The sequence below is a fragment of the Jaculus jaculus genome, chromosome 2 (assembly GCF_020740685.1).
Source record: "Jaculus jaculus isolate mJacJac1 chromosome 2, mJacJac1.mat.Y.cur, whole genome shotgun sequence".
Lineage (NCBI taxonomy): Eukaryota > Metazoa > Chordata > Mammalia > Rodentia > Dipodidae > Jaculus > Jaculus jaculus.
The window spans coordinates 50,747,510-50,773,519 of record NC_059103.1 but is presented as its reverse complement, the minus strand read 5'-3'; the positions used below and the strand labels follow the sequence as shown (position 1 = coordinate 50,773,519).

The following is a 26,010-nucleotide window of genomic DNA, read 5'->3' as shown; positions in this document are numbered from 1 at the left end:
GGCCTACAAACACTAACCTCATTACAGTGTCTTTGGCTGCTAAATTGGGAGTGCAGATGCACACGAGGCAGTGCCTGTGCCTGGGGCGCCTCTTTAACCTTCTAGGAGGCGGCAGGTTCCAGGAAAACGTCTGCTTAGGAGTCGCTCTACTTCTCTGTGTGAATATTGCAGCCGATCTGCTATATTTTTGTTTTGTTTCGTTTCTGGATTGTTCTATAAGCCTCAATGGAGAGACTTTCTTGTCCCTCCCCCCCCCTTTATTTTCCTTTGGCCACAACACAGTTGCTTTTGCAGCTGCCATCACTGAGCGTAAGTCAGCTTTAGGAGGTGACTGGCTTAGCACTTCAGGGCCACCAGCTGCTGCTTCCTGGTGACTTGCTTATTCAGATACTGGTCTGGGGGCCTTGTGTGTACCCAGGCCACTCAAAAGCTCTGACACTTCTCTTCATTTACACGTGAGGGCATTCAGTCACAGAGATGTTAAGTAAGATGCTCATGACGCACAGCTATTGAAGCATAAGGCTGAAATTTGAACCTAGCTATCTGTGTCCTGAATCACACACACACACACACACACACACACACACGCACACACGAGAGAGAGAGAGAGAGAGAGAGAGAGAGAGAGAGAGAGAGGGAGGGAGAGAGAGAGAAGGAGGGAAAGAGGCAGATAGAAAGAGAGACAGAATGAACACACAGGGCCTGTAACCACTGCAAACGAACTCCAGACACATGCGCCACCTTGTGCATTTGGCTTACGTGGGTACTGGGGAATTGAACCTGGGTCCTTAGGCTTCCCAGGCAAGTGCCTTAACCTCTAATCTCCAGCCATATATATTTAATAGAAAAACCACACATAAGGCATACAATTGCAAATAAAATGATCAACCCAGACATTTCCACTACTGGCAATAGCTGGTCATTCTCCGGCTGCCTCTCTTTGTTCATTGATAGTTCTCTTTCAATGGGATCATGGTTCTTAATGACCTGCTGTTTTTATTGGTTTAGCCAGTGTGGGGTGCTTTGAATGTAAAATGTCCCCCATGGTGTGTATGATTAAGCCTCCTTCTTCTCCTCCTCCTCCTCCTCCTTCTTCTTCCCCTCACCCTTTTTCTTCTTCTTCCTCTTCCTCTTCCTCCTCCTCCTCCTCCTCCTCTTCTTCTTCTTTTTGTTGTTGTTTTTCAAGGTAGGGTCTCGCTATAGCCCAGGCTGACCTCAAGGGTATCCTCAAACACATAGCAATCCTCCTACTTCTGCCTCCTGAGTGCTGGGATTAAAATTGTGCACCACCACGCCAGGCTAGTCTTCCTCTTAGTCCCTAGCTGGTACTCTTCGGGAGGTGGAGCCTTGCTGGAGCGGGTGTGTCACTGGGGCAACTCATGAGGTCTATTTGTCCAGCCCTACTGGGTGCTCACTAGCTAGCTCTCTCTTGCTGCCACCTGCCAGCTGATGTGACAAGATGGAATGCCCAGCCCCTGCTCTGCCATGCTTTCCTGACTGATGAAACTTCCCCTCAAGACCATAAGCTGAAGTAAACCCTTTCCTTCCATATATTGCTTTTGGTCAAGTGTTTGGGCCCAGCTATGAGAAGGTAATTGCAAAAGAGTTCCACTTAGGGGCTGGCGAGATGGCTTAGTGGATAAGGCACATGCCTGTGAAGCCTAAGGACCCAGATTCGATTTTCCAGGTCCCACGTAAGCCAAATGCACATGGTGGCGCATGCATATGGAGTTTATTTGCAGTGGCTAAAGGCCCTGGCATGCCCATTCTCTCCCTCTCTCTCTCTATTTCTCTGGCTCTAATAAATTAAAAAAAAAGAGTTCCACTTAGAACACATTATTATGTGGTTCAAACAGAGTGTTGACATTCATTAGTTATACTAGTTGGCTGACTACTTTTGGTGAAATTTGGCTCTCTGCCAAACTGACTATTGTAGTTTGCTCAGTACCATGTCAAAATGAAAATAGCCATGGGGAATTTGCAGCTGATTACGTTTCTAATGATTATATTTATTATCCTAAAATTTGGAAGTGTAGATACCTGTGAGTATATTAATATATCATGTATATAGTGGCTCTGAGGATGGACCCAGGGCATTTGTGCATACTAGTTAAGTGTTCTACACCACCAAGCCTATATTCATAATTCTTATTTTTGTTATTTTCATTTTTTAAATTTTGCTTGCGTACACATCTGTTCATGTGTGTGTGTGTGTGTGTGTGTGTGCCACAGCACATGTGTGGAGATCAGAGGCCAACTTTCCAGTCACCTTTCACCATTCCACCTTGTTTGAAGAAGGGTTTCCCCTGACCTCCCTTCAGTATGGTTCTTTGCTGTGTGAGGCTCTAGCCACCAGGAAATTCTCTTCTCTCCGCCTCCCATCTTGCAGCCAGAGTCCTGGGGTTACAGACGCTTGCCAGGGCTTCTGGCATTTTACATGGGGTCTGAGGATCGAACTCGGGTAATCTGTCCTGAGTAGAGACTGCTGTATCCACTGAGCCATCTCCCTAGCTCTATTTTCATAATTCTCAGAGGCACACAGATATTCTCTTCCTTTATACTTCTGGGAAGAGGGTTTTAGGTTACAATGTCAGGTGAATGTTTATAGAATCGAGGCTTGGGGCTGGAGAGATGGCTTAGCGGTTAAGCGCTTGCCTGTGAAGCCTAAGGACCCCGGTTCGAGGCTCGGTTCCCCAGGTCCCACGTTAACCAGATGCACAAGGGGGCGCACGCGTCTGGAGTTCGTTTGCAGAGGCTGGAGGCCCTGGCGCACCCATTCTCTCTCTCTCTCTCTCTCTCTCTTTCTCTCTCTGTCACTCTCAAATAAATAAATAAAAAATTAAAAAAAAATAAAAAAAATAGAATCGAGGCTTGTGGATTGTGCGGTAGCAGCTACCAGGCCTTGTGGTCATTGATCTTGCTAATAATCCTCATAGGCTTGGCTAGTTGTCCTTGGGGCTGGCCTTAGCTGGAGCCCTTTGCTAGAGGCTCCCATCTCTCCAGTGTTGACAGTTTTCACTTGTTTTGGCAGCTTGTTTAATTGTGCCTGTAATGACGTTGCTAATGTTTGAGCTAAAAATAAATCCCCTGCTGTTGCTTGTGCCTGGCGCTGTCTATTCTGTTTCATTAATTATTGGAACTCAGCAAATCTCACTTTCCCTCTGCATCTTGGTAGAAATCAGCTATTGAGCTCGTTTGTTCTTAATTTTAAACAAGCAGTGTCTTTGGTTCTATGATACAGCAATATGAAGACATAGGTTTCAGAGAGTAAAAGCTCTGCCCAGTGCTTCCCCTACTTTAACAGCTCCATGCTTGATCACCTGCAAGGGGAGTGCTGCCAACTTCAGCCTGGCATGCGCAGGGTGCTGGTGAATGCCCTACTTGCTGTCTCTTGTGTTTATGGCACAAATTCTTGTGTTCTTTGGGTTACTGCTCTCTCTGAGGACTGGCAATGGAAAAGGGATCCTTGCCCCTATTCCTTCTCTGGCTAAGAGCACATTCAGCCTTGATGGGCCATCTGCCTTTTGTCTTCTTCATTGAACCTGTGTCAAGGGCTTCCTGTCTCATTCTCTAAATGGCAACAAGGAAACCTGTATAGTATCTAGATTAAAAAAAAAAAAAGATGGGCTGGAGAGATGGCTTAGTGGTTAAGCGCTTGCCTGTGAAGCCTAAGGACCCTGGTTCGAGGCTTGGTTCCCTGAGACCCACGTTAGCCAGATGCACAAGGGGGTGCATGCATCTGGAGTTCGTTTGCAGTGGCTGGAAGCTCCGGCATGCCCGTTCTCATTCCCTCTCTCTCTCTCTCTCTCTCTCTCTCTCTCTCTCTCTCTCTCTCTCTCTGTCTCTTTCTCTCTCTCTCTGTCACTCTCAAATAAATAAATAAAAAATGAGCAAAAAAAGTTTTAAAAAAGAGAGAGAGAGAGAGAGAAGCTGGAGAGATGGCTCAGAAGTTAAAGGCACTTGATTGCAAAGTCTGACAGCTTAAGTTCGATTCCTCAGTACCCACGTAAAGCCAGATACGTTAAGTGACACATGCATCTGGAGTTTGTTTGCAGTGGCAAGAGGCTTTGGTACACCTCTCTCAAATAAATTTAAAAAACATTTTTTTAAGTATTTTGTAGTTGACCACTGAATCCAGTTTGTCGGCAGCTTAATATTACCAAGGCTCGTGTGTTCTATTTGTGGTTCCCATGAGGGAGAGGGAACAGGGATGTTGGGCCCTTCTCTTGTTCATCACCATGGGCTCTGGGAAGTTCTCATCCTGCCCCCTGAGGATGGCCCTTGTGCTTTAAAACATCTGAAGCTGGGGCTAGGGGCTTGACTTAACGGCATTTGCCTGCAAGGCCTAAGGACCCAGATTTGATTCTCCAGAATGCACTTAAGCCAGATGCACATGGTGGTGCATGCATCTGGAGTTCGTTGGCAGTGGCTGGAAGCCCTGGTGCACCCATTCTCACTTTCTCATAAATAAATAAAGATTTTTTTTTTTTTAATTTGAAGTTGTACAAAATACTATTTGACTGCCCATGGCTTTCAAAACATATTTACTAGCTGGGCGTGATGGCGCACGCCTTTAATCCCAGCACTCAGGAGGCAGAGGTAGGAGGATCGTTGTGAGTTCGAGGCCACCCTGAGACTCCATAGTGAATTCCAGGTCAGCCTGGGCTAGAGTGAGACCCTACCTCGAAAAACCGAAAAAAAAAAAAAAAAAAAAACATATTTACTACTTCCTCTTGTCTAAGATGGAGCCTTCCCCATGTTGGGAATGGTCTAGAAAATTGCCCATTGAAGATAGCTGTGGTTATGGAAGTCTTTAGGCGTTTCCCTGACTGGACCCTCTCTCCCGGCCCCCTCCCCTTACCCCTTCTAGACTCACTCAGTGGTACAGCCCTTTTCATCTTTCCTCATCCTCTGAATAGCCTTGGGAGCAACGCTTTCATGCTTTTTGGATAATCCACTGTGAGTCATAGTGGTTGGAAGCCACATTAACGGAACATGCTTTTGCCCATGTTTGTTGTGGTGGTGTTTAATCTTGCTTGTCCACTTGGCATGACTTAGCATCACCTAGGAAATAAGTCTCTGGGCTTGTCTGTGAGGATGTTTTCAGAGAGGTTTAACTGAGGTGAGAAGACTCGCCCTGAATGTGAGTGGCACTGTTCATTAGCTTGGGATCCCAGATCAAATTTTAAAAAAAGAAAGCAAGCAGAACGCTGGCATTCATGTCCCTCGGCTTCCTGACCGTGGATGTGATGTAGCAGCCTCTTCACAATCCTGCCACCACGCCTTCACTGCTCTGCTGGATGACCTTTGGACCATGAAACCAGATAGACCCAGATAGTCCTCCTTTAAATTGTTTTTGTTGATTATGGTCACAGACAGGAGAGAAGTAACTAACATAGGACCCAAGTACAATCATAAAATTCACTTATATTTCCTACCTCCCTTATGCATATAACCTAAAGGGACTATTACTCAATATTTTTAGTGCACTTATGTTTTTTATATTTTATCTATTTATTTGAGAGGAAAAGGCAGATAAAGAGAGAGAAAGAGAATGGGTATGCCAGGGCCTGCTAGCCACGACGGATGAACTACAAATGCATGTGCCACCATGTGTATCTGGCTTACATGGGTACTAGAGAATTGAATCTGGGTCCTTAGGCTTCTCAAGCAAGTGCTTTAACCACTAAGCAATCTCTCTGGCCCATGCACTTGTGTTTTGACTACAACCTATTGCAGGAGGTCAGGTATAGCATTTTTTAAAATAAAACATTTTCCTTATTTACTTATTTATGAGAAAGGGGAGCATATTAAAAAAAGAAAGGCACACTAGGGCCTCTACCCACTGCAAACAAATTCCAGATGCATGTGCTACTTCATGCATCTGGCTTTATGTGGGTACTGGGGCATTGAACCTGGGTCCTTAGGCTTTGCAGGCAAGTGCCTTACAACTGACCATCTCTCCAGCCTCCACGATAGAGCATTTTTTACTTGTGACATCATATTGGCACTCAGGTTTCAAATTTTGGAGCATTTTGAATTGCAGATCAGGGTTGCTGGTGTTTTATCTACCTTTCATCAGCTCATGACATTTGGCTTGTTTCTACTTTTGGCTAGTAAGAGTAATGGTGGGCGGGAGTGATGGCTCTTCTGTTAAAGGCACTTGCTTGCAAAGCCTAATGGTCGGAGTTCCATTCCCCAGCACCCATGTAAAGCCAGATGCACAAAGGGGCACATGCATCAGGAATTCATTTTCAGTGGTAAGAGGCACTGGCATCCCCATTTCTCTCTCTCTCTCTCAAATAAACAATAAATTAAATATTAAAAGGTATGGTGCGATGAACATTCGTGAACAATATTTTGTACAGGTGTGTGTTTCTAGTAACTTTGATACAGATATAGGAGTAAAATTGATGGGTCTTACCATAGCTGTGTGATCAGCATCTAGAGGAACTGCAAATGGTGAATGAGGCTGTACTTTCTCCATGTTCTCACCAACACTTGCTTCACCCAAGGTCATGAAGATACACTCCTGTGTTTGCCTCTAACAGCTTTATAGGAACACTTGCCTGTGATTCTGATATCCTTGTGGAGATGGGTTTTGTGTGTCTTGTGTGGAAGGGACCTCACTTGCCTCTTCGCATGTGATGGTCAGTTGTGCCAACGGGATTGGTTGGAAAGATTATTCTTTACCCAGTTAATTGTTTGCCAACTTTGTTGGGATGCAGCTGATGTAAGGCTTTCATTCTGCACTTCCAGTGTGGGAAATATGTTTGTTTTTGCCTGATTTCCTGTTGAGTTGTGACATCATTTTGATGGCGTTGGCTTTCATAAGCAAGCTGCTATTTTCCTCTTAAGGCTTTCAACGTGGCTTCTTTTTTCTGCAGTCTTAGCATTTTTAACTGTGGCATGTTCTGAAGAGATCCTTCTCTGATCATGCCTGTCTGGAGTTTTAAATGCCTCTTGTTCTTAGATGTCTATTTCTTTTCCTAGATTTGAGAAATTTTGCTGTGGTCTTATAACCTGGTTTTCACCACCTTTACTTTTCATTTTTACTGTTTCTGCTTATGTGTGGATAGTGGGGGGGTGTGGTATGTAACGTATACGTGTTTGCCTGTGTGGCTCCCCATGCGATCGCCTATGACAGGGTAGACTCGCCTGCAGTGGCTCGAGTGGTGTGCCCTTTACTGATCCTGCAGCTCGCTGTATACTCCTGCTTGCATAGGAAGTCTTCTCAAACACCGAGCCATCTCTCCAAACCGACCTTTATTTCTTACCCCAGCTTTTTCTTCCACCCCCTGGATTTGGGGGTGGATCTTCTTGGTGAGACATTTTCTCTCGAGAACTCAATGCCCAGTTCTCCTTGGAGAAGAGACTATAAACTGCTGCAACAGCAACAAGATCTAGAAATGCACTTTAAAAATCCATTAAAACCAACTACGGCATGAGTAATGACCACAGAACAATAAATGGCAGAGGTGATACAGAATCTTCCCGTGGGCATGGGCGGAGACCAGGCAGGTCAAGTGGCTGCCAGAGCTGTCAGCTTTGTGTGCCAAGAGCCTCTGTTGGCCACGCTTAGCCTTCCAGTGGGTGGGCCAGGTACGTCTGTCCTTCTGTGCTCCAGAGACTCCCAGTTTGTACGCCCTGAGGTGGTCACTCTTCTAGCCACGAGTGTCTTCCAAGTCTGTTGGGGGGAAGAGAGAAGCAAATGACAGTGAGATCTGTACTATGGGCTAGAATCAGGGCTTTTAAGTCCCAGCAACTAAGATACCTGCAGGTGGGACGAGGCTGTTGGAAGTCAAGTACCATGCTGGAGAGTTAGAGTCCGTAGTCTACTGGTGATGAACCTCACCGCTGATGGGAGGTCCTAGAGACTGGCCCACCAGCTGAGTTCAGGAGGGGGGCTGTCGGCCTCTGTAGTTATCCGTGGGTAATAGAATTGATTCCTAGTCACTGAGGGCTTCTTTGAAAGGTTGCACAAATCTCTGAAAATAATGTGATAAACATTCATATTGGAACAACTCATTTGCCTGATCTTCTTTTCCCTATTTATTTATTTATGGGTTTCTTTTTGAAGTAGGGTCTTGCTGTAGCCCAGGCTGACTTATTATCCTTAAACTCCTAGTACCCAAGGTAGAGAGAAGGCCATGCTCACGTCCTGTAAAAAACCAGCAGTTTGATTGAAGCAATCAGAAAGCTTGAGGACCCTGTCTTACTTAACCAGGTTTCTTGTTCACCCCTCTGGGGCTTCTTCTGTGGTAGCAGTTAGCTGATTGGAGAGTATGTCCTCACCTTGCCAGCATGACTGCTACCAAGCTGTGGTGTGAACACTCGGTCTCGGGGTCCCTGAAAAAGACCCAGGGCCAGCCTGGAGCCCACCCCATCTCTGAGATCAAATTGAATCTTCCGAATCTCAAAGAAAACCCTTCTAGGCTCTTTCACGCTTTCTTTTGGGGCAGTAGAGGCTCTGTGGTGTGGGAAGGCGGGGGGATGTCTTCGCTATTCATGGTTGTTGGTTGTTGACGGAGTCAGAGGAAATTTTGACCTTCAGAAGTTTTGAAGAATGGGGCCTCTTAGGAGGAAGAAAAGGAGGAGGAGGACGTGGAGGAGGAAAAGCCCTGGCTTTCTTCTCTGCTTGCTGGGACGTGCAGGCCCTGGTAGGCATCCTTCCAACTCACAGTGGCACTAATATCACAGGAATTTCCCTTGGGAAGGAAGAAGGTGGGGTTGCATACATTGGATTTGTTGTCAAAAGACAAACACCTTTGTTTTTATTTATTTATGAGACAGAGAGAGAGAGAAAATGGATATGCCAGGGCCTCTAGCCACTGCAAGCAAACTCCAGATGTATGTGCTACCTTGTGCATCTGGCAAGTGCCTTAACCACTAAGCCATCTCTCCAGCCCTAAAATTGATCTCTCTTCATTTGCCCTTCTGTGGAGTCTGCACTTGTCACTTCTTTGTGAGTCACGAGACACAGACTCAGAGCCACTGGCTTGAGAGGCTCCGTTGCACTCAAAACTGGTACCATGATTAAGCAGCCCTGGGTAAGGTATGGTCCTGCCAAGTCAGTGCCTCTCCTCCACTTTTGCAAGGTGACCAGAAGATCACCGCAATCAATCGCTTAAAGGGATCAGTCTGGCTCTTCCAGGGTGATTGCTTCTGCTCTGGGTTACAGTTTTATGACATGGGTCATTGCCCTCGTCTTAGGGGAGGAGTAGTCTGTTCTTCTAGACTTTTCTCTTCCTGAAATCCAAGGCGATTGCAGGATTAAGACAATGATTTATCTTTGTGCCTTCGGCTGTGAAGGGGAAGGGGTCTTGAAATAGGTTAGAGAGACAGATACTTCTCAGTGATTAAGATGCCATTACCCTTAAGCAAGTGACTTAAAGTAAAAGAGACAGACACAAAATGAAGGGAGAGGTACCAGGCTTCATTGTGCTGTGAGGTCCTTGTGGGCCTGAGTGAAGAGTCCATGCGCTTTAGCAAAAGTAGCTTTAGGGCTGGAGAGATGGCTTAGCAGTTAAGGTGTTTGCCTGAAACACCTTAACAGGACCCACATAAGCCAGATGCACAAGAGGGCACATGTATCTGGAGTTCGTTTGCAATGGCTGCAGGCCCTGGCATGCCCATTCTCTCCCACCTTTCTCTTTTATTTTAAACATATTTTTTTAATTATTTATTTATTTATTTGAGAGTGACAGACACAGAGAGAAAGACAGGTAGAGGGAGAGAGAGAGAATGGGCGCGCCAGGGCTTCCAGCCTCTGCAAACGAACTCCAGACGCGTGCGCCCCCTTGTGCATCTGGCTAACGTGGGACCTGGGGAACCGAGCCTTGAACTGGGGTCCTTAGGCTTCACAGGCAAGCGCTTAACCGCTCAGCCATCTCTCCAGCCCCCCTTTCTCTTAAACAAATAAACAAACAAACAAATAAATTTTTTAAAAAAGTAGCTTCCAAGTGCTCAGTATAGTGGAATAGCAATCTGGACTTGGAGGAAACTCTTGCTCTTGCCAACAAATAGGAACATGGATTGAGGCTCAATGCTCTTTGGGGGAAAATGGGGAAGACTGCATTTCTCCCACATGTCAAATGTACTGATGTTTCGTACATTATTCCAGGGATTGGATCTTTCCATGTCTTTTGTTATTTTTGGTTTGTCCGTCAGTACTGGGGTTTGAACCCGGGACCTTGTGCACACTAGGCAAGTGCCCCAATGCTGAGCTATACTGTCAATATTGCCTTTTAAAAAATCACTAATCAATGCCCTCCCCCAAAACCATTTTTTGTGGAAAAATATTTGGATTTGTGCAACATTATTTTTTATTATTATTTTAAGAAGGCTTGCACTTTGTCAGAAAGACTACACTGTGGTCAGGTCACCTCTAAAGCCTCCCCCTCCCCTTTTTTTGGTCTCACTTTAGCCCAGGCTAACATGGAATTCACTATGTAATCTCAGGGTGGTCTTGAACTCATGGAGATTCTTCTACCTCTGCCTCCCAAGTACTGGGATTAAAGGTGTGCACCACCACGCCCAGCTACCTAAGGGTCCTAGGAGGCTGGAGAAGCGCTTCGGCTTTAATGATATATTAAGAGAAAAAGGAAGGAAAAGTGGGGAGGAAGACATCCCTTGTTATGGCAGAAGTCACATATCATGTTTTCTACATATACATAGTACATGTGTGTGTGTGTGCATATATTTGGTATATGTATGTACCATGCGTGGTGTATGCATCTGTGTGCATAGATGTGTGGGCCCCATGTGCACGCATGTAGAGACCAAAGGGAGATGCCTGGGTATCCTCCTACATCACTTTTCCATCTTATTTCCTTGAGACAACGTCTCTCACTGAACCTGGAGTTTGTGCCATTTTGGTGAGATTGTCCCCTCTCTCCCCCAGTGCTGGGATTATAGGCGTGCGAAGCCCTACACAGCTTTTTACATGGGTGCTGGGGATTGAACCAGGTCCTTGTGTTTCTGCAGCAAGCACGCTTACCACTGAACCATCTTTTCTACCCCCAAAGTTGTTTTTAACTTTTTTGTTATTTATTGACAACTTCCATGATTATAAACAATATCCCATGGTAATCCTTTCCCTCCCCCCCCCCCAAAATATTTTTGTATTAACTCAGAAGCAGTTAAGACACATGCCTGCCTTATGATGCTCTTATTTAGAACTAAACCATTGTTCACCGTTTGGTTCGCTGTCTCCCAGCCTTATTACTGCCCAGCAATCCATACTGTGAGGCTCCAGGATGCCTGAGCAGGCATATTAATTAGGCTCTCTTTCTCTCAATGAAGAGAGGGTCTGTGTGGCAATAGGAGGTTCTTCTGAATGGACAGAAAGAGCCTTCACTAATGTGTTTTTCCTTTCAACTTCTGCCAACTGAGAATGTTAGGAATGTCAGGAATTTTCTTTTTCCACTTGTCTTTATTTGAGCCTTTCTGGGCTTTAGGCTCTTTGTGGCATCTACCCTTGACTGTCCCTGGCCTTGGCTGGCATTGCATTCCAGGGAAGGGTGAGCCTTTCTGCCTGGGAGCTGGCATCTGAGATCTGCAGACAAGCATTGGCGACTCCCTGGCTGCATCTGGCTTACAAGGGGACAGAGCGTTTCTCTGAAAATCATGCTACAAAACACATCCTGCAAGTTCCGGTACCCAATGCCAGAGCATTCTAGCTTGGGTAAATCTGATCTGGAGAGGCAGGGCCCAGCTAGAGCTGGGCTGGTGCAGAGACTTCCTGTCTTTTCCTCCACTGCCCACTCTGACTTGCACAATTTTGCTGTTGTGAAATGTAGGATACCACAAACCTGCCACTGAGGACTTTTTGTTTTGTTTGCTTGTGTATATGTGTGTGAATGCATGTATGTGTGTCCTTGTGGCACCCCATGTGTTCACCTGTGGTAGGGGTGCTTGCTTATGGTGGCCGGAGCCGAATGTGACCCACTCCATTGTTTTTCCTCCTCTTCCTCCTCCTCTTCTTCTCATTATTATTGGTTTATCAAGGTAGGTTCTTGCTCTAGCCCAGACCAATCTGGAATTCATGATGTAGTCTCAGGCTGGTCTTGAACTCACAGCAATCTTGCTACCTCTGCCTCCTGAGTGCTGGGGTTAAAGACATGCACCACCAGGCCCGGCTTTGGGCATTCTTATTTGAGCTGGAGCTTCTTAATGATCCTGGAGCTTACTGGATTTTATTTCCCCTGCAAGCCAGGGCAATTCCCTGATCTCTTTTCTCCCCTTTGTGGGACTGGGGTTACAGGTATGCGTGGCCATGCCCAGCTGTTTACATGGGATTTGGGGATTCGAACTCTGGTGGTTTCAGGCCTGTCTCTGGCTCTTCTGCAGGAAGCACACTTAACTTCTAAGCCATCTATTCAGCCCCAATTAAGGAATTTTTAAAAGTATTTTTTATTGATTTATAAGGGACAGAAGTGGGGGGAGGCTATAGGCTTGCCAGAGGCTCTTACCTCTGCAAATGAACTCCAGACACATATGCTACTTTGTTCATCTGGCTTTATGTAGACACTGGAGAATTGAACCCAGGCCACCAAGCTTTGCAAGCAAGTGCCTTTAACCTCTGAGGCATCTCTCAAGTCGCCTATTAAGGAATTTTGTCTAAAGCACAGCAAGAGGCCTAAAAGATGAAGAGATTTCCCAGAATAACACTAGTGTGCTGCTGAAGTGTGAGTGTGCATGTGTACAGCCTCATGTGTGATGTGAAGAGAGGTGTGTGCTATAGGTACGTGTTACAGTCTGAAGAATCCAGACAGGCAAGGTAAGCAGGTCTCCAGGGATGAAAGGCCTCCAGTGACCTCAGGATCTCCCGCTAGACCCAACCTCCTAAAGACCCCACCATCTCCCAGTATCTTCACCCAGGGGAGGATTCCTTTCCCACATGGGCCACTGGGGGATATTCAAGATCCAAATTGTGTGATGCTGTTGAAAGATAGTGGATGGGCTGGAAGGATGGCTTAAACACTTATGGCATTTGCCTGCAAGGCCAAAGGACCCAGGTTCAATTCCCCAGAACCCATATTGGCCAGATGCACAAAGGGGCGCACGTGTCTGGTGTTCGTTTGCAGTGGCTGGAGGCCCTGGTGTGCCCATTCTCTCTCTATCTGCCTCTTTGTCAAATAAATAAATAAATTATAAAATATTTAAATAAAAAAGAAAAGAAAGATAGTGGGACCTATAGGAGGTGGAACCATGTGGAAGGTCACTTGAGGGTATGCACTCCGGGTCCCTTTCTCTTCCGTCTCTTGTTCCCTAGCCCCTGATGAGCGGCTGGGCTCTGTCATGTGCACCTCCCACAATGTGCTTTGTCATCACAGACTAAAATCAACAGTTGATTTCAAAATCAAAAGTTGATTTCAGGATGAAACATCCAAATCTCCAAGACAAGATAAACCCTATCACCTTTAACATTTAATGTATGTATATTCCTAAGTACGTGGCTGCATGCGTGTGTTTATGTTGTCCTCAGTCAGGAACACCATCCACCTACTTCAGACAGGGTCTCTCTCATTAACATGGAGCTCATCAGTGAGGCTAGACTCACCAGCCAGTGAGCCCAAGGGATCCTTCTGCCTCTGCCTCCCCAGCGCTGGGGTTACATACACGTTCCATCATACCTTGTATTTTATGCGGGTCCTGGGGATTGAACTTGGGTCCTCATGCTTACAAGGCAAGCACTTTACTGCCTGAACTATCTCCTTAGCTTCTCCTTTAATTTTTTTTGAGTTCATATTATCGGGTGTTTTGTTATAATGATAGAAAGCTGACTGACAGCATTTATCCACAAAAGCTGAGGAGTCCAAGAAGCTCAAAGTGCTTCAAGCCCATTTCCTTCATCTCTTACCATGTGGACATCCAGCCATTAAAAACCAAATAGCCAGGCTGGAGAATGGCCTAGCGGTTAAGATGCTTGTCTGCTAAGCCTAAGGACCCATGTTCTACTCTCCAGATCCCACATAAGCCAGGTGCACAGTGTTGCAAGCACAGGGGTCCCACGTGTGCACAAGGGAGCGCATGCATCTGGAGTCAACTGCAGTTGCTGGAAGCCCTGGCACACCAATTCTCCCTCTCATCCCCTCTCCCACTCTCATATAATAAAAAGGCAGCATGTTGGGCTTGCTTCAAAAAAACAAAAACAAAAACAAACAAAAAAACCCAAGCAACCATATGCCCAAACAATATAGATAGCCATTTCCTTAAAGAGGCACATTGGCTTTCCACAATTCTATTTCTTCTAAGTGATAAAATGACAGCTGAGGACTGGAGAGATGGCTTAGCAGTTAAGGCACTTGCCTACAAAGCCAAAGGACCCATGTCCGACTCCCTAGTACCCACATAAAACCACATGCACAAGGTGGCCATGTGTCTGGAGTTTGTTTGCAGTGTCTAGAGGCTCTGGTGTGCCCATTCTCACTCTTTCCCTCTCTCTCTCTCACAAATATATACATAAAATATTTTTTTAATGACACCTGAAAGTTTTCTGATAACTGTAATTGGGAGTCTAGATATCTTATTATTTAATGAAGGCAGGGCTTTGAATTAACAACTGTAATGCCTGTTTTCTAATAACTTTTCAAGGTAAGATTTAAAAACACATTCTGGGGACTAGAGAGATGTCTCAGCAGGCCAGAACACTTCTTACGCAAGCATGAGGGCCTCATGGGCCTGAGACTGCCCAAGTTCAATTCACCAGCTCCCACATAACAGCTGGGCAAGGCCATGTAGGTCTATACCCCTAGTTATATGGGGAGCAGAGACCAGATACTCACTGGGACTCACAAAAACAACAAATTCAACCATGCAGATTAGCAATGGAAAAGGACATCCAATATTCTTCTCTGGTCTCAGCATGCACACATGGGGCACACATGTGCACAAACATTCACACACCACACCATAATACTACATGCACCCTCTCCTCTGGCCTCAGCATGCACACATGGGGCACACATGGGCACACAACACACCATACAAATACACTTAAAAAATGAATAAAAATAAAGATTTATGGGCTGGTGAGATGGCTTCATGGTTAAGGTGCTTGCCTGCTCAGCCTAAGGACCCATGTTCCATCTCTATCCAGATTCCACATAAGCCAGATGCACAAAGGTGACTCAAATGTAAGGTTACACATATGCACTTGGTGGTGTAAGTGTCTGGAGTTCAATTCAGTGGCTGAGGCGCTGGCATGCCAATTTTTTCTCTCCCTCTTTTCTCTTTCTCTCTCTTACTCTAATAAATAAATAAATAAATAAATAAATAAATAAATAAATAAATAAATAAATATTTACAAGCCTTTTGTGATTATGAACTTTATTTCTGGAAGAATTTTTCATCTATGATCATCCTATTAGTGTTTTTGACCCTGCAGAAATTAAATTTTGTTATATTGGTCAGAGAACGACCGTGGTACATTTGTGTTCTCTTTGTATGGGAACAAGAATATGTGCTATGAGCCAGAAATGATTTATCTTCTTGTCCTCTGCAAATATCACCCCTCGGTCAATAAATTATTGAGTTTTAGAACCAAGACATCAACTTTTAACTCACTAAGACCCCATGCGTCTCCAGCAGTAATGTCCTTTAAGTGGCTTCACTAACAGATTTATATCAGAGTGATTCCGCTCTAAGGAAGGAAAGACTACATAATGCGTCACATACTGAGGTCTCTTCAATAATGCATGAGACCTGCCGCCACTGGCTGCTGGAGATGCGGCTCACGGCGTCAGAGCCCGAAGGGAAATCTGTCTCAGATGACGTCCACGGTTCATACCTCCCATGAATGAGTCACATGTCTTGACTCCTGAGAAATGAAGTTTATGCTGACTTCCTTTCTAAGGTGGAGGCTGTCTTGAAAAAGAAAAAGTGTACTTTTCGTAACTGGCTACAAAACTGCTTTCTGTGTATCCCCTACCCTTAGTCAAGCCAGGGTGTTTCAAGGTACATTGGTTTTCCTCCCTATGGGCAGGAATTCTAATTTATTTTGGTATGTGAGGAGTGGACTGCCAAAGGGTGGACTGAACATGAATTTATGAAGCTTAGTAGTTGTGACAAGCACGGACAGTCAGTGAATGTGGAAAGGCATGCGCGCCTCCCGTGAGATCGGGAGTGATGCGTAGAGGACAGAGGAGAGAGGCAGGACCACGGCTCAGCGTAGCTGTGAATGCCTTGGTCCACCCTGAGCTCCAGCCACTCTTTCCCTTTCTGCAAACCACGGAGGCTCCAGGGTGGTTTTCCTTCAGGGCATAGACTTGCATGGAGTGAGTCACATGGTTCCCCTATTCTCACCTCTGTACTCATCTCCTTTCCTCAGTAGATGATAAGGCCTCACAATTCCAGATATGGTTATTCCCATTTGGCAAGTATTGATGAATATTCAATGAGAAGTACCATGTGGGAAATAAAATGAATGATTACAGCTTTGTTGTTCACCAGAAATGTTTCAGCCTTCTTCCCTCCCTTCCTCCCTTCCTCCCTTCCTCCCTTCCTCCCTTCCTCCCTTCCTCCCTTCCTCCCTTCCTCCCTTCCTCCCTTCCTCCCTTCCTCCCTTCCTCCCTTCCTCCCTTCCTCCCTTCCTCCCTTCCTCCCTTCCTCCCTTCCTCCCTTCCTCCCTTCCTCCCTTCCTTCCTTCCTTCCTTCCTTCCTTCCTTCCTTCCTTCCTTCCTTCCCAGCTCCCACCTTCATACATCAATAAAAATGTCTGACTTTTCAGCTTAAAATTCACTTTACCTAAAATCATTGTAAAATTTTATACCATCTAGTCTTGTATGTGTAAGATTTTCCAGAAATCCTGCTGTTACCGTTTTGAAGAATATCATATAACTCTGGCACATACACATACATTCCTGTCTATGCCTGCCTTAAATTATATCAGATGTGCTGCCTTTCTCTTAATGCTATATCAAAAGTACCCTTTTCTATAAATCTGTGTGTTGTCACTGGCTGACCTTAGGTGGGCAAGAAAATTTGCTTGGCAGAGCTGGCAACCAGCCAGACCTGAGGCTATGCAGCCACTGCTCCTTGCCCCTCCCTGGTGGCTCTACAAGGGTCTCTTGTTCTTTCTCAGTGGTGTTTCCCTCTCATGGGAATGCCTCTTTTTCTTACTGCCGTCTAACTCTAATGAGATTGCTGTGGGTCAGTTATATTCAAAAACAATGAACAGAAAATTCAGAGGATGGGCACATTTAAAATAAAATCTGCTTGACTTTTGGCCAAGGAGGAGAGAGAAATTTCACCAGTGTATGTGTCATTAGGGAGCAAACTTTATTATCTAATATAAGTCCTGGAAAAAAACAAACAAACAAACACAATCCTAGCAGGAATCTAGAGCTCCTATAAAGGATATGTAGTATAAAGTCTTAATGCCTAATTTGGTAAGGCTTAAAACCCATTTGTTCCTTGTGACCTAAAATTGTTCTTTTTTTTTTTTTTTTTTTAAACAGTTTCATTCGCTGGCCCCTATGTACTATCGGGGGTCTGCTGCAGCTGTCATTGTGTATGACATCACTAAGCAGGTAAGGATGGTTCTCTTAGATGCCATTAGTGGCAACTGTCATAGGCAGGGCACTGCATAATCTCACCAGAGCCTGGGAAGAACTTCCACAGTGTGGTAGGCAGGACAACAAGAGCTATGTATTGAGCGTACTGAACCCACGTGTGACAAAGCAGCTTAGATTTAGCGACTCAATTAAAATAGCAGGGGCTGGAGATATGGCTCAGTGCTTAAAGTGCTTGCTTATGAAGTCTAAGGACTCAGGTTCAATTCCGCAGTACCCATGTAAGCCTGATGCACATGGTAGTGCATGTGTCTGGAGTTCATTTGCAGTCGCTAGAGGCCCTAACATGCCCCCCCCCCCCTTGCAACTAAATAAAATAGCAGACTTTTTGTGGAGGCAGGGTCTCATTCTATCCCAGGCTGATTTGGAATTCACCTTGTAGTGGTGGTGGCTGGCCTCAAACTTAGTGCAATCCTCCTAACCTCAGCTTCCTGAGCCACCATGCCCCCAAGTGAACACTTTTGTTTAGTTTGATTTTTCAAGGTTGGATCTCGCTCTAGCCCAGGCTGACCTGGAATTCACTATGTAGTCTCAGCTGGCCTTGAACTCACAGTGATCCTCCTGCCTCTGCCTCCTGAGTGTTGGGATTAAAAGCGTGTGCCACCACACCCAGATGAGCTTTCATTTTTTTTTTCAAATTTTCATCAACAACTTCCATGATTATAAAAATATATCCCATGGTAATGCCCTCTCTCCCCCCAGCATTCTTTTTTTTTTTTTAATTTTTATTTATTTATTTGAGAGCGACAGACACAGAGAGAAAGACAGATAGAGGGAGAGAGAGAGAATGGGCGCGCCAGGGCTTCCAGCCTCTGCAAACGAACTCCAGACGCGTGTGCCCCCTTGTGCATCTGGCTAACGTGGGACCTGGGGAACCGAGCCTCGAACCGAGGTCCTTAGGCTTCACAGGCAAGCGCTTAACCGCTAAGCCATCTCTCCAGCCCCCCAGCATTCATTTTTAAAAGTGATGTTTTAGCCACCGGGTAAGAAGGTGTACTGGGAAGCATTGACCCCCCCAACACAATAACTGACTTATGCAACTATGATCTAATACTGATACCCCACTGAAGAAAGCCGTCAGGAGAATGTGGAAGGGGAAACGGGATGTAAGAGGATAGTCCAATGGTAATACAACCAAGTTGCAATTTGTTCATACATTAAAGTTCCCAATTAAAAGTCTGACTTTTCATATTAGCAATCACTCTTGTTAGTAGTTTTCTCCATAATATTAGCATTTTAAGAAAAATAATTATTTTAAGTTTTGCATGTTTTGTTGGTATAGATATTTTCTGTTAGTGGTTCAACTGCACTGCTAAAAGGTCAGAGATAATATTTGTATATATAAAGGTAAATATGTGTGTGTTTATAGGCAGCTGTACCCCTTTATCTGTGGTTTCATGTTCTGTAGTTGTAGTTACCCAAGGTCAACTGCTGCCCAAAAATACTGAATGGGAAAATTCCAGAAATAAACAGATCATAACTTTTAATTAATTTCAAATATACTGTTATAATTATCTCATTTTTATTATTAATTTCTTATTGTGCCTTATTTATACATTAGACATTGTCAAAAATATGTATATTTAAGACAGAAACATAACATGTATAGGATTAAGTATGATCCACAGGTTTAGACATCCACTGAGGATCCTGGAACATGTCCCCTATAGGTGAAGGGGATTCGAATACATATAATAGAAATATATTTTTATTTATTTGAGAGAAGAGAGAGAGAGTATGGGTGTATGGTTGCACCAGGGCCTCCTGACACTGCAAACAAACACCAGGTACATGCACCACTTTGTGTGTCTGGCTTCATGTGGGTACTGGGGAACCCAACCCAGACCAGCATGCTTTGCAAGCATGACTTTAACTGCTGAGCCATCTTTACAGCCATGGAATATATGTTTTTTAATTTTTATTTATTTGCAAGGAGAGAGAGGGAAAGAAAATGGGTGCACCAGGGCCTCCAGCCACTGCAAATAAACTACAGATGCATGCACCACTATGCACATCTGGCTTTAAAAATTTTTTTTTCATTTTAGAGAGAGAGAGAGAAGTGGTGTGCCAGGGCCTTAGCCACTGCAATTAAACTGCAGATGTTCACGCCACCTACTGGACATGTACAATGTTGCACTTGCCTCACCTTTGTGCATCTGCCTTATGTGGGATCTAGAAAGTTGAACATGGGTCCTTAAGTTTTGCAGGCAAATGCCTTACTCACTAAATGATCTCTCTAGTCCACATCTGCATTTATGTGGGTACTGGGGAATCAAACCCTGGTGATTAGGCTTTGTGGGCAAGCATAAGAACAGCTGAGCTTAGCTGGGTGTGGTGGTGCACACCTTTAATCCCAGCACTTGGGAGGCAGAGGTAGGAGGATCACCGTGAGTTTGAGGACATCCTGAGACTACATGGTGAATTCCAGGTCAGCCTGAGCTAAAGTGAGACCCTACCTTGAAAAACAAAAACCAGAACCAAAACAAACAAACAAACAATAAAGAACATCTGAGCCATCTCGCCAGCTCCTGGGACATTATCCCTGAAATATATTTTTAGTTATCCTGTTGAGGCTTTTGGATATTTATCAACAAATAACTGGCAGTGTTTAATGACTTTTCCCCATTCTAGCAAATTGCATTATCCCCCTCCCCCAAATGCTGACTGCACATGACCATTAGCTTCCTGACCCATTGCTGTTGCATTCCATGAGTCCTGGCCACTTCTCCCTAAAGGTGTCCACCTTTGGCCTCTGTCCTTGAGGAGGGCAATGACTCAAGAAGGTCAAAAGGGAAACAGAAGGGCTCTAACCAGATGAGTCCTTTTCTTCATCTCTTAAACAAGCCCAGACATCCACTTGCCCTGTTAGACTTATTCATATGATGTCAGGGCTGTCATCTTCAATTACTGTTGCTTATAGAAAATTTATTCACAGGACTGATTTTCTTAACTTCCTCAGGTTTTACATTTTGGAGAAAGAATCTTCCACAGATTGTCACTTAGCTATGGTTAACCATGACAGTCTCCTAAAGATGTTTTTCCCCATTAACTTATAGGAGATTTAGGGCTGTAGAAATGGCTTAGTGGTTAATGCACTTAACCTGTAAAGCCTGACGGCTTGGGTTTGAGTCCCTAGTACCCACCTAAAGCCCAGTGCGCAATGTGGCACATGCATCTGGAGTGGCTAGAGGGCCTGGCACACCCATTCTCTCTCGCGTGCGCGCCTTACAAATAAATAAAATAAAATACTTTAAAAAATTCCATGAGAGTTGTATTTCTAGGTGGTTAAAACATCTTAACAGGTGTCCTCCTGATTCATCTGCACTTTTGGTTTAGGATTCATTTCGTACATTGAAAAAATGGGTTAAAGAACTGAAAGAACACGGCCCAGAAAACATCGTAATGGCTATTGCTGGGAACAAATGCGACCTCTCAGATATCAGGTAAGAGATGTTTAAAGTTTTGTTGTATGGAGTTCACTTGTCCTTGATCCCCAAATATCTGTGAGTATGAAGCTATTGCCTGTGTTGTGTCTGCTTCTGGTGTGATAACGGGGTTGAAGCCCCCCACCGGTGGTCATCAGTGCACACTATTCAACCAGAGGAGAAGTGCAGAAAAATGGCACAAATCCGATGCTTTACATAATGACAAATATTAAAATCACATCACCTATACATAACACAGCCACATCTCCGACTCCAGGTATCTTTGGAGTAGATTGTTTTAAATTTTATAGATGTATTTATTATTTTAGAGAGAGAGATAGAAAGAGACAGAGAGAATGGGCGTGCCAGGGTCTCTAGCCACTGAAAATGAACTTCACGTGCATGGGCCACCTTGTGTATGTGGCTTTATATAGGTACTGGGGAATCAAACCCAGGTCATTAGACTTTGTAAACACACACCTTAACTACCCAGCCATCCCTGTTTTGTTATTTTTATTGTTACATTTCCATTATTATTACTACTACTAACACAATTTTAGTTTTTATGTGCAAATGACCATTAGAATTCTTGATAGTTTCTTTTTTTAAAAAAAAATTTGTTTGCATGAGAGAGAGAAAGAGTGTTTGTGTGTGTGTGTATGGGGGCACCAGGGCCCCTTGCTGGTTCAATTGAACACTAGACACTTGTATCGATTTTGTTTGTTTGTCTGTGTTTGAGGTAAGCCCAATAGACTGGCCTTTTTATGAGAGAAAGAGAGAATTGGCATGCTAGGGCCTCCAGCCACTGTAATCAAGCTCCAGACGTGTACACCACCTAGTGTGTATGTGCTACCTTGTGCATGCACCAATTTTGTGTGTCTGGCTTACATGGAATCTGGGGAGTTGAATATGGGTCCTTAGGCTTTGCAGGCAAGTGCCTTAGCTGTTAAGCCATCTCTCCAGTCCTTGTTTGTTTTCTTGTGAGGCAGGGTCTCGCTCTAGCCCAGGATGACCTGGAATTCACTATATAGTCTCAGGCTGGCTTGGAACTCACAGGGAGACCTCTGCCTCCCAAGCGCTGGGATTAAAGGTGTTTGCCATCATGCCCGGCACTTGCACCATTTTTTAAAATATGTATTTGTTTGCTTGTGAGAAAGAGTAAGAAAGGGAATGAGGAATGGCATAGGCGCGCCAGGGCCTCCAGCCACTGCAAACGAACTCCAGATGTGCCCACCACTTTCTGCATCTGGCTTTATGTGGGTACTAGGGAATCAAACCCAGGCTGGCAGGCTTTATAAGCAAGCACCTTTAACCACTGACCCATCTCCTCAGCCAACTTACAGCACTTTTTTCTTCTGGCCTACATGGGCAGCTTGGGAATTGAATCCCAGGCCAGCAGATTTTGCATGCAAGTGCCTTTAACCACTGAACCATTTTCCCAGCTACCAGGATTCTTCATATTTTCCATCTCATCTATTAACAGTTTTGGATTTTAACATAAAGATATAGTCCAGTCTATATCATGTCACTGTTTGGTTCTAAGATATGAATATTATACATTTTCTAGGAGCACTTTTAAGAGTTAACATCCTGACATTGGCTTATACAGCTTCCTTTACCTAATGTCTTAATCCATTTTTTATTGTTAGATCCAAATACTTATGACTTTTTTTTTTTTTTTTTTTTTTTTTTTTATAAAGAGAAGAGGTTTACTTAGTTTTGCCTGGAGGTTCAGAAGCAGGATGCTGGTGTCCTGGTGGGTCTCCTTGCTGTATTATAACGTGGTAGAAAAACCAAGGGAGTGAGCTGTGTGCAGAAGGGGTTACCTGGCAATATAGGGAGCCAAGGAGATCTAGGGACCAGTTTCTCTTTGCATAACAAGCCATTCTTAAAGCACCATCTAGAGTTCAATAAGAACCACATTAATCCCCTCTAATAGATTTCACCACACTAAGGACCGAGCCCCCAGCACATATAAACTTTTGGGGACACACTCAAAACATATTCAAAATGCAATGTGGCAACAAGAGTGTATTAGAGAGACTTGATAAAAGCTTTATCTAGCTTATTAAACTGGTTGCTTATTAAATTAATGTTAGTTAAACAGGGTGCATAGGCATTGGTGGCATAATGGTGAACACAGCTGCCTTCCAAAAGGGTGTATATTAGTTATTTCTTACTAAGACAGATCCTATTAGGACCCTAGTGTCTGAAACCAGTTGTTACTGAACCCCAGAGATACTGTGATTTTTCTTCTATATGTACAAATCTGTGATGAAGTTTAGTTTATGTACTAGGCACAGTAAAACAATAATAGCAATTCATAATAAAGTAGGCCACTTTAACAGCATATTGCAGAAAAGTTCTTTAAAACATATGAATTGTTTATCTCTGGAATTTTCCACTTGATGTCTTTGGGCACAATTTCCTGTGGGTAACTGAAACCATGGGAAGCAAAACCACTGATAGGGACATCTACTGTCACAACTTTGCATTGTTGCCAGTCCCTTGGGATCACTTAATTCTCAGGAATTCCAGTGGTTGATTTTCATAAGGCTAACTACACCATATCTCTGGTTTTGCTAATTCAAGTAGGAGTAAGCCAAAGTTAAATAAATAATGAAAATAGATCTTGCAAAAGTTCGCAACACGCTGTTTGACAAGTTGCTCTATTCTTTGGGATTACAGATGCTTTATAGCACATTGCATCAGGTTGGTTTAGGATAACATCCGCAAATACCACTTCATTGCTTGTTTATCTAGGAGTAGGACAAAACGTTAAACTCCCCAGACTTAATTCAGCCTTCCTCACTGTAATCCTGAAGCAAGCCGTTGCTTTCTTGTCACTGGTTCAGGGCTGCTGACCAGAAGCAGCTGAGGGAAGGAAAGGGTTTGTTTTGGCTAACAGTTTTGAAGTGAAGTGTCACCATGACAGGAAAAGCATGGAAAAACAGAGCCAGGTATCACATCCTTTCCCATCAGCTGGGAGGAAGCAGAAAGAGTGAGCTGAGCTAGCACTGACAACGGAGCTGAATCATTAAACCCCAGGGTCTGCCCTCAGTGACACACCTCCTCCAGCAAGGCTCCTCCTCCCAGAGGTCTCGCAATTTTCCTAAATTGCCACTAGCTGGGAACCACGTATTCAAAATACATGAGCCTATGGGGAATATTTCATTCAAGGCACCCCGATGGTTAAGGGGAACTTTGATAGAGACAAGAGTGGGTGTTGTATGGGGGGGGCGGTGTAGGCTGATGGACTACAATTTAAGCAGAAAACAATTTCAAGTTGAATGGAATGACTTAGGACTCTTAGTTACATGGAGCTGAAACTCAACTGAAATTAATTTTAGGGAAAAGAGGGATTTAATCCCAAGGTTTATAAAAATATATTTTATTTTTCTTTGTTTATTTGAGAGAGAGAAAAAAAATAGGCAGGGGGAGAGAGAATGGGCACACTAGGGCCTCCAGTCACTGCAAATGAACTCCAGATGCATGTGCCCCCTTATGCATCTGGCTTAAGTTAGTCCTAGGAATTGAACCTGGGTCCTTTGGTTTTGCAGACAAGCACCTTAACCACAAGCCATTTCTCCAGCCCTATTCCAAGGTTTATATCCAGATGGTTAAGAAAAAAAAAAAAAACAGGGCTGTGTTTTGCTTGGGTTTTGTATGTTCCAGTGTTTACCTCTGGAGAAATATTAGCCTGGCATTTTCTGTGTTTTAAGTGTTAAAAGACTTGCTATAAAAGGGTTTCTCCATGTCATTACAAGGCGCCTGTGGCCCATGGTGGTGGTTGTGGTGGGGATTTAGAAGATATGATGATATGATCCTGCCATCATGTGGAGAAGGAGAACTGGGTATATTTTTTCTTTCTTTCTTTTTTCCCCCAAGGTAGGGTCTTACTCTGGCTCAGGCTGACCTGGAATTAACTATGGAGTCTCAGCGTAGCCTCGACCTCACGATGATCCTCCTACCTCTGCCTCCCAAGAGCTGGGATTAAAGGCATGCGCCACACGCCTGGCTTTTGAGAACTGGGTATCTTGATGAGGGACAACCTTTAGATCAATGTGGTCTCCAGACAAAACATGTCCTCTGCATTCTGCTTCGCTAGCCAGCACCTCAAACCACACCATTCCCAAGGCGGAAGTCACTGTAACCCTCTGTAGACATTCTGATGTGTGTTCAGCTGATTCCTACAAATTCACTTCATGATGGTCTGGCCAACAGTCCTCCTGTCTCACTGCCATCTGTCAGTTCACTCACAACTCCTCACCCCCAAGGAATGACAGTCCAAAGCCTCCCAGTAACCGCCTCCAGTGGTCACATCAAGGGGCCAGGTTCTCTTCTTCCAGCAAATTCCTTTTCCCCTCTGTTTGGCCTCAGTGAGGTCTGAATGTGACTCCTCAATATCCTGCGGTTAAATACAAACTCATTCTAGATGGTTCTTTTTTTTTTTTTTTCCCAAGGTAGGGTCTCACTCTAGCTCAGGCTGACCTGGAATTCACTATGTAGTCTCAAGGTGGCCTCGAACTCACGGCAATCCTCCTACCTCTGCCTCCCAAGTGCTGGGATTAAAGGTGGGCGCCACTACGCCTGGCTTATTCTAGATGGTTCTTGCTTTTGATCATGCTGTAAAAGAAATGTCTCTCTGCAGTTCTTTTTTAAGCCTCTGAAGATTAGTTTCATGTTAGTAAATTTTTAAAAAATTATTTATTTATTTGTGTGTGTGTGTGTGTGTGTGTGTGTGTGTGTTTTCATGGGTGTGCCAGAGTCCGCTGCTAGTGCAACCATTATGCCAGACACGTATCAATTTTTACATCTGGCTTTATGTAGGTGGCTGGAGAATTGAACCCAGGTCAGTAGGCTTTGCAAACAAATGCCCTTAACCACTGAGTCATCTCTACGGCCCTCTCATGTTAGTAACTTTTTATTTTTAAGCATTTAATCACTTGTATTGGGTTAATTTACAGTTGATAAAATTCACCTGTCTTAAGTGTAGAGTTCAATGACCT

At 44.3% G+C, this 26,010-nt stretch overlaps 1 protein-coding gene across 1 annotated transcript in view; it reads left to right on the top strand.

Moving 5' to 3' along the window:
• Rab31 (RAB31, member RAS oncogene family) overlaps positions 1-26,010 on the top strand; it is a 159,966-nt gene that overhangs the window by 81,833 nt on the left and 52,123 nt on the right. The window contains exons 4-5 of the mRNA XM_004656839.2: positions 17,463-17,534; positions 20,913-21,019. Of these exons, the coding sequence (XP_004656896.1) occupies positions 17,463-17,534; positions 20,913-21,019 (179 nt within the window). The remainder of the gene's footprint in view (positions 1-17,462; positions 17,535-20,912; positions 21,020-26,010) is intronic.